The sequence below is a fragment of the Oncorhynchus clarkii genome, chromosome 2 (assembly GCF_045791955.1).
Source record: "Oncorhynchus clarkii lewisi isolate Uvic-CL-2024 chromosome 2, UVic_Ocla_1.0, whole genome shotgun sequence".
NCBI lineage: Eukaryota > Metazoa > Chordata > Actinopteri > Salmoniformes > Salmonidae > Oncorhynchus > Oncorhynchus clarkii.
Window position 1 is genome coordinate 33,743,274 of NC_092148.1, and position 14,236 is coordinate 33,757,509.

General features: G+C 45.3%; 1 protein-coding gene across 2 annotated transcripts in view; it reads left to right on the plus strand.

Moving 5' to 3' along the window:
• LOC139367001 (nuclear factor of activated T-cells, cytoplasmic 1-like) overlaps positions 1 to 14,236 on the plus strand; it is a 64,821-nt gene that overhangs the window by 22,316 nt on the left and 28,269 nt on the right. For both annotated transcript variants that reach the window (XM_071104859.1, XM_071104851.1), the window contains exons 6-8: positions 840 to 980; positions 11,007 to 11,062; positions 13,586 to 13,718. In XM_071104859.1, the coding sequence (XP_070960960.1) occupies positions 840 to 980; positions 11,007 to 11,062; positions 13,586 to 13,718 (330 nt within the window). The remainder of the gene's footprint in view (positions 1 to 839; positions 981 to 11,006; positions 11,063 to 13,585; positions 13,719 to 14,236) is intronic.

The window sequence follows — 14,236 nt, forward strand, 5'->3', positions numbered from 1 at the left end:
TGGCGGGGTTGGAAGAGTGTATGGAAACCGCTAACTATGTCAATCAGTCGAGTGTGTGTGTGTGTGTGTGTGTGTGTGCGTGCGCGCGCGCGCGCGTGGTCATGTCCATCCTGAGGAGATAGACTGTGTGTGGTAGATGGTAGGAATGTGCCAGTCTTGTAGTTTATAGTCCAAGGTTGATGATGGCACATTTTTGATTGGTGACTACATTTTGTATTTTTTTTTACAATGTTCTGATGGATCATTATTACAGATGAATGAATCAAGTACATTTCACAGTGATGTAATGACGGAGCATTGTGTGTCTGGCTGTGAACATGGTCTTGATAACCAAGAACCCCGAGGTACATTGATAAAAGCAGAGACAGGTGGTGGTTAATGCATGACCAAAGTATGACTCGTTATTTGGCTTGTTCCTCCCTGAGTGAATATGAAAAATAATGAATCTAGAAAGTAGAAAAGCTGATTGTTTTCATCCCATTTTTATATATTTGACAGTAAAAACAATAAAACATCTGTTGTCTGAAAATCAGAAAATGGCCAGTGGTGTTTAAAAGCCATTTGTAAACTGATAAGGCGGTTGCTAACCAACTCCTGCTGTGACATGGCAGAGTTGGGGAGGTAGGGGATCTGGAGGACCGGGGGCGGATGGGGAGTGGGTAAGGAAAGTCTCAGCAGTATAGAGTGCTGTTGTATATGTAGTATAAAGTGTATGTCCGCTCGCTGTTTTGTTTTTTTGTCCAGCTATTGTGCCAAGTTGGATGTGAATTAACACTCTCTCCTCGTGTCTGTCTGTCTGCCTGCCTGCCTGTCTGTTTCTCTGTCTGTCCCTCCTCCAGCCCAGCGCTCGGCCCAGGAGCTTCCCCTGATTGAGAAGCAGAGCCTGGACAGCTACCCCGCCACGGGGGGAAAGAAGATCCTCCTGAGTGGACACAACTTTCTGCCAGACTCCAAGGTGGTGTTCGTGGAGAAGGCCCAAGGTGAGTTAGGACGCAACCAGAGCAGCTACACACTCTATCACTATCTCTCTCTATCGCTCTCTATATATCTGTCTTTCTCTCACACTTTTCCTTGATATCTCACTTTTAATTTATCCCTCTGTCTGCCTCTCTCTCTCTCTCTCTCTCTCTCTCTCCCTTCATTGCGTTCCCTCGGTCTCCTCCCGTCAAAATAGAGCAGGGTCTGCCAGAGAGCCACATGTGGTGTGCATTAAGGAGCTATATTTTTTAACCGAACCGTATTTACATTTGTAGAAGTTTCCATTGCCTGTATAGTGGCGCTCGCCACAAGTTAAGGAAGGAATCACAAGCGGGGCATGTGCAACCTCTCTTTCTTTCTTTGCTTCTCTCTCTCTCTCTTTCACGTATTTCAAGTTACCTTCGTACAGATGTAGGATCTTAATTTGAGACCGTTTGCTACAACAGGAAAATAATCCTGCAGCAACAGGATTATAATTCATTGACATTTTAGTAGGGGTTGATAGGAAATGACAAACTCCTGCAACAACAGCATGATCAAATTAAGACATGGCATCTGTACCTCTGTCCCACCATTTATCCTGTATTCTCTCTCTCTCTCTCTCTCTCCCTCTCTCTCTGTCTCTCCATCTCACACTCATCTCTCTCTCATGCTGCCACATACACATGCACACACACACACTGTCTCCCCCCTCCTGCTGTGTGATTTGTTATTACTTATTACTTGCATTTCACATTTTTCCCATTCATTTCCTCTTTGTGTGGGAGGGAGAGGAGAGATGACTATGTGAAGACACTGGTGATCAAGTTTACAAACAGTCATTTCCTTGATTGGGTCCAGTGAATCAAAGGCAACTGTACTGGCCAAGTATGGCCTGTGTAAACACATGTGATGACGATGATGATGATGATCATGAGGAGATAGTGGATAGTGGTAGACATTTTCCAAGGAAAGAGGAAAATCCTACCTTTTCTTCATTATAGGTTTATATAGATATACTGTCTGTGGTGTTTCTTGGCATTTGTCAACTGATATTTACTGCTCATGTTTGAAGACGTTTGTTCTGTAAGAAGAGAGAGTTATATTTGAGAGGTTTTCGTAATATCTTCATTTACCCTCGTAGGAATGATTTGGAGTTGCTAGACAAGCTATAGAGGAGGGGCTATTCAGAAAGACGACTATAGGTACATTCAAACTCCAGGATAACTCAGTAGACTGGTACAAGACTTGAAGCATCAGCCCTGACACGTCATTATGTCCTGAGAGGGTGTCTGTCTTCTATTGGGTGAAGGTGGCAGGCTCTAGGACTCTGCAGCTGCTTTATCAGCTCTGAGCGAGGTATTTGCTTCTGTTCTTTTGGAGAGGATTTCCCCACGCCTGGTATTATTGGCCTTGGAGTCTCCCTGTCATGAACACCCCTGCTGCCAAGAGTAACCTCTCCCCCATCCCCATATCCTCCCACTCCCGAAACCCCTTTATCAACCCCTTACCCTTCCACAGCTGTGTCATTGTGTCTCTCTCACCCTGATGGCTGGCTGGCTCACCCCTCAGCCCCTTAGAGCCCACCGGGGTGAGGGGGGGGGATTGACTTGTTAATATGCCGGGACTAACTTCTCATGAAGGTGAATCCCTGAAGAGAGGGAAAGAGAGGGAAGAGAGGGGAAGAGAGGGAAGAGAGGGAAGAGAGGGGAAGAGAGGGGAAGAGAGGGAAGAGAGGGAAAGAGAGGGGAAGAGAGGGAAGAGGGGAAGAGAGGGGAGAAAGGGAAGAGAGGGAAGAGAGGGGAAGAGAGGGAAGAGAGGAGAAGAGAGGGAAGAGGGAAGAGAGGGGAAGAGAGGGAAGAGAGGGGAAGAGAGGGAAGCCCTGTCTAGTCCAGAACCCCCTTTAACCCCTTCACCTTTCATCCCCCATGCCTTTTCCCCCCTCCTACTCCTTCTGCTCTCTCGTTCTCTCTTGCTCTCTCCCAGCCCTGTCCTCACTATCTTTCTCTCTACTCGTCGGCCCGTTAAAGCAATTAGCCAATGTGGTTTGGAGTTCTGTGCTCCAGGGATCCCCACACGGCTGCCTGCTATCGACAATTTTAGTGGCTTGTTTTCCTTCTCAGTGGTGTCAAGGGAGTGAGACTTCTGAGAAGGTGCACAAAGTGAGGGATTTCTTTTCATGCCCCCCTCCTTTCTCCCTGACCCTGTCTCAGTGTCTTGTCTGCTTTGTCTGCTCTTATGTAAACAATAAAGGACCCAGTACTTCCAAGGGTCTCCCAGCTCAAAGCTCATTATCACAGTACGACACGCACACTGACACTGACACACACACACACACACACACACACACACACACACACACACACACACACACACACACACACACACACACACACACACACACACACACACACACACAAACACACACACACACACACAAACAAACAGAAACCTTTGTATAATAGTCACTTCACCGGAGTTGATACATCTGTAGAAATGTTCTTATGCTCTATTTAAATATTTTATGTAGAATGAAAACTTGGCATCTTGATCACATAATATTGCAGTTTGAGAAGCGTTTTTGAGTTTGGAAAATCTCTTATTGTTGATTTAGGTCGGGAAGACTAAAGAGGAAAAAAATGGAAAAGCTATCCAATGAAATATATTCATATTAAAGTTGTATGCCGTGAATCGGGTTTTATATTACACTGGAAAAAGTTCATGAGTCAAATTCATAGCCTTACACTAATTACACACACGCGCACAGACACACACACACACACACTATAGCCATCACTGCTTGTGTTCCAGTGGTGACATCCATTACGGCTGAAGTGATTAAAGGTGAGGAGAGCTGCTCATTTTCTAGAATGTGCTCCAATAAGCACCTCCCGGAAAATTCCAAAGAGCTATTCTTCAAGCGCTACAGAAGAGCAATAGACAGGACTTAACTTGACCTAACTTGAGCTTTCTATGCCAAACTATGGAATGGTACTGTTTTCCATTGCTGCACAGAGAGGCCACCTCCTTCATGCTGTATATCAATGCCCATATTTGATATTTTGCCATTTCCTTTGGTTGTGGCGGTCTAACTGGTGCTCTCCAGTCTTTATCGGTAGGATGTTCAATAGATGGGGTAAAGAGGTCAATGGAACTCGACCAAAACAATGGAATTGCCATGGTAACGCGCGGGGTTGGGAAAGATGCCGTGGGAGAAAGATCCCGAATCTCCATATTGCCTCCCCAGCAAAATGAGTCGTATGTGTATTGTAAATCAAATCAAATCTAGGTTTATTGTTGTATTTCACAATAGGTTAAGGTTAGAATCGGAGTAAAATACTTGGATGGATGTCAAACCCAATATATGTTCATGTCATCGTCCCCAATCAAGTGCGTTACAGTTAAACCACGACTACTACCACCGATTTCTGTACGCTAGCTATGCTACCAGCTCATATGAACTTGAGTTAGCAGCCACTTCTTCTCAACCTGAAACGGGACCACTGTGAAATGTTATGCAGCGAAAAACAGCCAAATATATCCAAATCGGATATATCACAGAATCCTGCGTGCCATTGACCTTTCTACACCGCATCTATTGTTCAAACTAAAACGTACAGAGACAGAGTTTGATTTGGCGATAAACATATAGAAGCTTGTTTTCAACTAGATAACGAATTGTCCGTTTTCTAACAAAAAGGGATTGATTTGTTGTCACAATAACAGTGGTTAAGATGTGTAGTCGACCAGTATCCATTTCAGAGGCTCATAAAGGACTGTCTTTCTGTTCCTCTCCCTCTGTCCCTCTCTCTCCCTCTCTCTTCCTCTCTCGTGTGTTGTTTTGCTTGTTTCTCGATCCCCCTGAGACTCCCTCTCTGTAAAAAAAAGAGCAAAGCTCAAGGATGGTGGCACTGCGGGAGGGTTTAATGTGCCCAGGAATATAATTATTTCTACTTTTCAAATGCTAAGGCCGTCCCAATTGCTCTGTATCAAGGACCCGCAGGATGACTGATGCAAACAGCATATGCATGTGCGTGTGTGTGCATGTGTGTGCTGCCGCTGAGGGGTAGGGTAGCTAGCCTACGGGCCTGTTTGTGTGTTCAGTAGGAAGTGTTTTCAGTGACTCATCTGCGAAGGATTCCCTGAAGAAAGGCGAAGCGGAACAGACGAGAACAGAGGGGGAGGAGGGAGGGAGGGAGGAGGAGTAGAGGGGAGAGAGCACAGGCAGGGTGAGACAAAGTGCTGTTCGGGAAAGCCAGGGGCAGGAGAGACGGATATTGTCCAGTAGTGGATGTCCTGCATCCGTTCCTTGGGTGTGTTTCACATTGTCGACTCTCACTGTCGACTCTCACTGCTGACTCTCTGCTTAGTGAGTGAGTTCCAACAAGGTTTTGGTGATGGCTATTATCTTTCAACTCCAAGCTCTGAGACCGATCTGTGATATTTCACCCACGTTTTGTTGAGAGAACTTTTGAAGTTACCAGTTGCTTCATAAGTATGATGTTACCCTCTGCATGCCCCATGTGGGTTGAGAGTGATCATAGTGGATGTGTTAACGGAGATTTATTTTGCTGTGTTTGAGACTGTGTGTACCAGTAAGTACTGCTTTATAGGCTTTCGGAGTGATTATATTTATTTTCCATATCTCAGAGACTTTCCATTTCGTTTTGTGTTGCTGATCAGTTGGATTAGCTATGATGTCTCTGTTATTTTTATTACAGTGGTGTGTGTGTGTGTAGGGGGGGGGGCGTGTTTGTATGTTTTGACTTCGCTCAACCCTCTCGTTTTGGCACAGGAGCAGGAAGGCATACCTGGTGCACCTTATCGACTGTGTGTTCTGGCTTGCCCTGATTTCCATGCATGGAGGGAGTTGGAGAAGTAGGAGAGGAGAGGAGGGAGTGCTGGGGAAAGCCTACACTCTGACTCAGAGGGGAGGGAGGGAATTCCCTTGTGAGCAGGATAGCTTTTACATCTGGTGTGATTGGAGCTGTGCCTGGAGGTCTGGAGCATACAGCACAGATATAGCTCCACAGCAGGGAAAGAGAAGTCAGGTCTGCCCCTAGCCCAGCACCTCTACCCTGGATCCCACTTCTAACTTTCCCACCCTACCACCGCTGTTGATAGATTTGTCAGGTTTCACCGGTATAAGGACTGGCAGGTACTGTACCAGGTGTCTTAGAGACGCAGAGGCCAACCCCTGGTCTGGTGTGTGATGGACCCTGTTTGGCCTGCCATTTTGCCTGCTATTTTGGCTCCAAATTTACTGACAGTTTTTGCCAGACAGGTGGCAACAGAATTTTTGACAAATTTGATAACTGACTGTATTATAGAAACAGGAAAGAGGGATAGAGAGAGATAAAAGACACCCCCAAAATTATCTCTGGGAGGGACAAAAGTCGAAAAATAAGGCTGGCTTGTTTCACAAGTGCCTCTGCAATTAAGACGGGGTGAATCAGATTTTCCATTCCCAAAACCACCAAAGTGAACATTCTTTGGCCAGTGGAAGTTGATGAGATAGATGAGAGAGATGTCTCTCTCTCTCTCTCTCTCTCTCTCTCTCTCTCTCTCTCTCTCTCTCTCTCTCTCTCTCTCTCTCTCTCTCTCTCTTTCTCTCTCTCTCTCTCTCTCTCTCTCTCTCTCTCTCTCTCTCTCTCTCTGTATCTCTCTGTGTTTGGGTGTAAACCAACCACAGGTCAGTGCAGGCACAAGTGTAAGAGAGGCCTGTTAAGAAAGTTTCTTCAATAAATACCAGAGTGGTTCCACCATCCTGTCTTGCGTTCCACATGGTGTCTCCTGTCATTAACCAAATCTCCAAGCAATTACCGTAGAGAAAGAAAACAAGTGGGAGGTTATTGTTATTGCAGTCATGTGGGAGCATGTACTGTATTATATGTTGTTGCTTAGAAATACTTAGTCCTGGGAGTTGAGTTGTGGTTAGACGGTTTAAACCTCTCTAGGGTATGTGGGACGCTAGCGTCCCATCTGGCCAATATCCAGTGAGATTGCAGAGCGCCAAATTCAAATACAGAAATACTCATTATAAAAATTCAGAAAACAAAACATATTTTAGATAGGTTTAAAGATTAACTTCTTGTGAATCCAACCACGATGTCAGATTTAAAAACGCTTTACGACGAAAGCATACCTTACAATTATTTGAGAACATTTGAGAACAGTTGACAAATGATTACAAACAGTAACCAGCCAAGCAGAAGCATTACAAAACTCAGAAATAGAGATAAAATGAATCCCTTACCTTTGATGATCTTCATATGTTTGCACTCAGAAGACAGTTCTCTGCTGCCTGTGACTGGAACGAATTGCAAAAATCTCTGAAGTTGGAGACTTTTATCTCCCTCACCAACTTCAAACGTCTGCTATCTGAGCAGCTAACCGATCGCTGCAGCTGTACATAGTCTATCGGTAAATAGCCCACCCATTTTTACCTACCTCATCCCCATACTGTTTTTATTTATTTACTTTTATGCTCTTTTGCACACCAATATCTCTACCTGTACATGACCATCTGATCATTTATCACTCCAGTGTTAATCTGCAAAATTGTAATTATTCGCCTACCTCCTCATGCCTTTTGCACACAATGTATATAGACTCTCCTTTTGTCTACTGTGTTATTGACTTGTTAATTGTTTACTCCATGTGTAACTCTGTGTTGTCTGTTCACACTGCTATGCTTTATCTTGGCCAGGTCGCAGTTGCAAATTAGAACTTGTTCTCAACTAGCCTACCTGGTTAAATAAAGGTGAAATAAATAAATAAAAATAAAATAAATTAATTTACTCAATAAATGTTTATTTTGTTTGATAAAGTCTCTTTATATCCAAAAACCCGTTCGCGCGTTTTCTTCAGTAATCCACAGGCTCAAACGCATTCAAAACAGGCAGACAAAAAAATCCAAATTGTATCCGTAAAGTTCATAGAAACATGTCAAACGATGTTTATATTCAATCCTCAGGTTGTTTTTGTAACGCTCAATGAGTGAATGGGTGTGGAGTCAGGCGCAGAGAGCAAAGGATGCGGGAAAAAACACACTTTAATGTCCAAAAATTCACAGGAACAAAATAGTATACCCAACACAGGTGTAACTACAAAACAAAATAGCACCCTACTGTGAAATACTAGGACAGCGAGAAAAACCCAACAATACACTAACCACTCTCACAAATACAGAAGAACAAGCCCGCACAAACAGAAGCGGGCTAAACAAACTTAAATAACCCCACCCTAACAACCAAACAAGGAACAGGTGAAACCAATTAGACAAAACCAAACGAACACAGAACAAAGGATCGGTGGCAGCTAGTAGACCAGCGACGACGACCACCGTGCGCCACCCGAACAAGAAGGGGAGCCACCTTCGGTAATATTCGTGATAGTTTTTAGCCTAAATGATCTATAATATTTAAACCGGACAATAATGTCGTCAATATAAAAGATAAACAAGAAATGCACTCTCTCGGGATTGCGCATGAAAAAGCTCTGTTACACGTCAGGGTCCACTCATTCAGACTGGTCTTACTCCCTCATTTATAAGAATACAAGCCTGAAACAATTTCTATAGACAAATTGAGTCCTAAGTCAATGGATACTGTAATGGCATTGAATAGAAAACTACAAAACACCCCCAAAAATACTTCCTGAATGGATTTTTCTCAGGTTTTCGCTTGCCAAATCAGTTCTGTTATACTCACAGACACTATTCTAACATTTTTGGAAACGTTAGAGTGTTATCTATCCAAATCTACGAGTTATATGCATATCATATCTTCTGGGCCCGAGTAGCAGGCCATTTAATTTTAAAATTCCGAATGCTGCCCCCTACCCTAGAGAAGTTAAACCTCTTCGTCAACTGTGTCCTGATGATGCTTCCTTCGTCAGTAGGTCCTTTGGTGTGTTACTGTGCAATGTGAGTCTTTTAGACACGTTAAAAGGCAGCTGGCTGATCTTTCCCCAAAGGACTTTACTTGAGACAATGGTGTGTGTGTGTGTGTCTGTGTGTGTAAATCTTTTGATGTAAATGTGTTGAGTGCAATTGTTATTGACCCATATAGGGAGTTGCTATGCCTCCTACTACCACTGCCCTGTGTTATGACCAGTCTGATAGAGGGAGAGTTTAGGAGGAGGCCGAGGTATAGATGGAGGGAGGGGTTGTGTGTGGGTGGGGGCTCTGCGAAGTAGGGAGGGGCGGTTCCGTTGACGGAACAGAAGCGTTTTACAGATGTTGCACAGAGAGAGAGAGAGAGAGAGAGCATAACATTTTGCGGTTCAGTCCTACGGCACTCTCTGTCTTGAAAAGGTTTGCATGCCACATATGTGGCTGTCTCCCGATTCAGCGAAGGTGAAGGAGAGAGAAGAGGGGGAAATGACTGCTTTTACTCTTTTTGTTTCCTCTTGTTTCATCTATTTGAAAAGAGTAGGAGGGTCTGTTTAATGGCTGCTTCTGTAGATGACAAACAGACAGAGGGTGAAAGTGAGGTGAATCGAAAGAGAATGTCAATGGGATTGAGAGGAGTAAGATCGGGAAAGAGAGGGAGATGAAGACAGATGGGGAAAGAAAATGAGAGCGCGAGACAAATAGAGAAAAAGAGAAAGAGAGAGAGAGAGAGAGAAGCCTGAAAAACATGTTTACTTGTGGAGGGTTGACGTCTAAGGTTTCCCCTCTTGGAGGGAGTCCCAGTGCGGGGGTGGGCGAGATTCCCTCTTGGTTCCCCAGATGTAATTTGAGGAATGAGCATTCCCTATCATCTCTCTCTCTCTCTCTCTCTCTCTCTCTCTCTCTCTCTCTCTCTCTCTCTCTCTCTCTCTCTCTTCCCATCTCACAGCCTGACGAGCATATCAGCTCCATGGCACATCATGATCACCTGCACAAAGCATCACACGGTCATATAGGTGTACTCGTCACCCTACTGAAATATCACAGTTTATTTACTCACTTCATCTTTCTCTTCTGTCTTCATTTCTCTCACTTCTGCCTGAACTCAAAATAAAGAAATCTGTCTGTGATCTTTCTCAATGTCTGGCCTTCTCTTTTCCTCACTTTTAATATTGCTTTTTGGAAACAGATACATGGTGACTTCCATCCTCCTAAGCTCTCTCCCAACACCAGCTCCACCCTTCTTCACGAGGGATAGCAGGCCAAGCATGACTGGGATCTTTTCCTTCTCTTTTTGCGTTGTGAAAAATAACACTTTGGGAGAACAATTTGGTGTAGAGACCACATCTTATTACTTGGTCTTTAGTTATACTAGTACAGCTGCCCAATGGCCATAACATATTTGGTGTTTGTTACTTCACACATATCTCACAGTCCTTATAAAATTAGGACCACAAGCATAATGATATAGTCAGCCAGTGCCATAGACATCAGGGCAGTGCCACAGACACACTTTGGCACAACTGTATTGCCAGCCAACACTGCATGGTAGTGCCACAGACAAAACTATATTGCCAGCCAGCATGGCAGTGCCATACACACACACACACACACACACAGGCACTGCCAGACATTGCGACACAGACACACAAAGGCTGGATATTGTCATTTCTATTTCTGACAGCCACTAACGAGTCATAGGCTGTAAGAAAATGTGCTGTGGTTTGGGCCTGATTGAATAAACAGAGCATAGAGTGTCTGTTCGCGAAGGTGTGGCATGAAATCCCGGAGAGACCCAAAGAATGTGAGAGAACTGCTACAGCTACAGATTCCCGGCAGCTGCTGCAGATCCCTGGGCTTTTATTGCATGACAGGGAGGCCTCGACACCACAACACACTCTCAAGATGAAACGAACAAAAGGCGTTTATGAAGCAGAGTTAAAGCTGCAATATGTAACTTTTTTGGCCGATCCGACCATATTCACATAGAAATGGGAGTTATAGGTCTGTCATTCTCACCGAAAGCAAGTCTAAGAAGCAGCAGATCTGTTCTATGTGCGCTATTTCTATGCTTCCTGCTCGTAACTTTAGTTTTTGCAATTATATTGTGTGTGATTATGTAGTGTTTCATATTTTCTGTTGTCCTTTTTTATAGATGGACACCACCTATGGGAGACAGAAGCCAAAGTTGACAAGGACTCCTTCAAGTCTGTAAGTATTCCTCAGTGTTTTCAGTAAAACACAGTACTGTATTAGTTGTAGTCCTGTTGTTAAGATTGAAAGTGTAAATTGACTCAGTCATACATTCCATGCATCTTTCTCTTCCATTATATTACCCACCTCCCTCTCTCTCTCTCTCTCTCTCTCTCTCTCTCTCTCTCTCTCTCTCTCGCACTCTCTCTCGCCCTCGCTCGCTCTCTCTCTGTCGCTCGCTCTCTCTCTCTCTCTCTCTGGCTCTCTCTCTCTCTCTCTTCCCCCCCCCCTCTCTCCCCCTGTATTTCCTTCCCTCACCTCCCTCACTTCCCCTTACTCACTTTGCTGATGTAACCTTTGCTAAGACATTACCAAGGAGAGAGATTAGGCATGTTGATTAGTCCATGCAATCCTGAATGGAATTTTCACACATTTTTCTCTCTCACAGTAAACAGAGTGATTGCACCTAGAGTATCTTGCTTCATCGTCAACAAGCACCCCTCAGTAAACACACACGTTCACACGTGCACGCAAACACACACACACACCACCACCTTCTCTCTACTACTGTCGGTCATATTCATTAGGGCACACCATAGCAAACCATTTTGTAATGGGAAACGAAAAATAATGTTTCTCATTGGACAAGTTTAGGTAGTCCCTCCCAGTTTCAGTGCATTTTCTTCAGTTTGTTGCCTAATGAATACTGATGCAAGCCCAGTTGCCCTACCAAACACCTCAGCCAGCGTAGCCAGACATTTAGGTCACTGTTCAACTTCTGGTTCAGGGAGGAGGAGCGCTTGAACCACTTTGTCTGAGCTCGGCCTGGCCTCGGGTGGATTATCCCCTTCCCTTTTTACCTGCTGTTTTCACGAGAGAAGTAATGAGAAAATAAACCTGTGCACCTTTCTACTGATGCCCAGTCACACATTTAGGCCTACATTCTGTTCAGAAAATACAAGGCAAAGGGGATTCGTCAGAGGGGACGGTAAATGTTGTACGTGTCCCAGAAAAGCTACATGTGCTTCTGGAGTTAATTAAGGGACTCGTAAAGACTCGTAAAGGTCTGTGGGTGCGTCTGTGTCTTCGGGCGCACGTCAGGTTGTGTGATGACAATACGTTTCAAATCATCCATGCCCCCTCCCTTTCTCTTCTCTTTCGCCAGCTGGGTCTCACCGTTCCTCTGTTTCCCTGTAAACGAACTGCTGTCATTGACAGTTGCAGGGGGTCTCGAGAGAATCATCGCCCATGGAACAGGGGTCGAAATACGGCGGCATTTCAATTGATGATGATGATGTTTTTTGTTGTCATGTGTTTTCACGTTCAGGTGGCTGGCTTTGTCGCGTCAGGAGTGTTGAATGCGGCCTCCTCCTCTCTCATGCTTCAATGTTTAAATGGCCTTAAGGGCTGGCTGATGTTAAGGCTAGTCCCACATGTTGGAAAATTACAGTGAGGGGTTGGGTTAGGTCGGTGAAAGACAAATAGTACCGTGTGCTTATTTGGCGTACCGACAAACAAGCCACAGTGTTGCTGACCTTTTCTCCCCTGCTGCCCCCGGCCACCGTTAGGTCACCCATGCTCTGCCTGCCATATGTTTTCATTATTCCTGTTTTTGATCGCTCTGCTCACTGGGTGGGAGGATGGGAGGGGAGGGGGATGGAGGGGGTGTTAGGTCATCGACACCTGTGTCTGTGCTGTCTTTGACCCCGTCAGTCCGGGGTAGACCTGGCCTATAAACAGACACACAGACATGTAGACAGACCCCACAAAATATGCTGAGCAACAGGGAATGGCTTCCTGCTCTGCTCCACCACCCCATATGGCCTAAGCTGGCCCCCAGAGAGAGAGAGAGAGAGAGAGAGGGGGAGAGAGAGGGAGAGAGAGACAAAGACAGACAGGCTCTAGACAGGCAGACACTCAGTCATGTCCCAATGGCACCTTTGTCATGCACCTCAATCCCTGCTCTGCAGCCTCCAAAGTTCACGTTCATTACAGAGGTTTCACCCTGGGCCAGGAGCGACACGCTGGTCAGGGGCTGTGGAAACAAGGCCAAAGGCCTCACATCTCTCCGCTGTAGTAGTCCAGGGATAGGGTTCGAACCCCAGGCCCTCAGGGCTTCAGGCAGACACAAACAGGGGCGTGGTACACACTCTGGGGTTCCTGCTGAGCCCATCCAGATTGGGCCCAAGACCCAGCTCAGAAAACTTGTTCAGAACACTCCTCCAGGGTTCCCTGAAAGCAAAACAAGCATACATACCTGCAAATTAATGAGTTGACACTCAGTACAGTTGGAGTTCTGTTTGTGTCTTAAGAAGAGCATTGAAAGGGGTTGTAGGCCTAAACTAGGGATGGAAGTTCAAACTAAAATCTTCACCATGCCGTCTTAGTCTGATCTCATAATGTTTAGGTAATGCATGTTTTTTTGACAGCTTTTTGAAAATCTGCTCCGCTCACTCAAATACACTGTGCACTGATCTACAGTGCGTCTGGAGGGTTCGTACTGTACGTGTATCCATTCTGTGCCGTTGCTGTGTGTTGTAGACCGCGCTGGTGGTGGAGATCCCCCCCTACAGGAACCAGAGGATATCCAGCCCAGTGCAGGTCAACTTCTACGTCTGCAATGGCAAGAGAAAGAGGAGCCAGTACCAGCGCTTCACCTATCTCTCACCAAATGGTAACCCCAACAACCTTCAGGTTTACCGCCTCCCTTACACATGGTTTGGGGGTTTATGTGTCCTACTAGTGTTGCTTGGTAAATTATGAAGGGGTCATACATGCTCATGCGTTATACCTGCAATGTTACCCAATTGTACATTTCGGTGTTTCCTCCTAAATCATTTTCGCTCCACAAAAACACACGCAATCTGTTGTGGCTTCGGTAGGGCCTGACACCGCTGCATCACTGGCTCTGTCGAGCGAGGGCAGAAGTGAAGCTTGTGAGTTGTGTTTATTTGGTTTGCGAGCTTGCGTTCTCCGGTGATGAGGTGTGAAGGGTTGACTGACAGAGCCTCTGGGCAATGTCGACGTTAAATTTCAGAAGTCAATCCCTGGACCGTCGACCTCACACACAACTCATGGGAACATCCGTCACACACAACTCACGTTCTGCACTGCACACTCACGTGCCCCCTGGTCTCCCCATTTATAGTTGGCTTGACACATTGGAATGTGAACAAGATATTGGGATTAGTA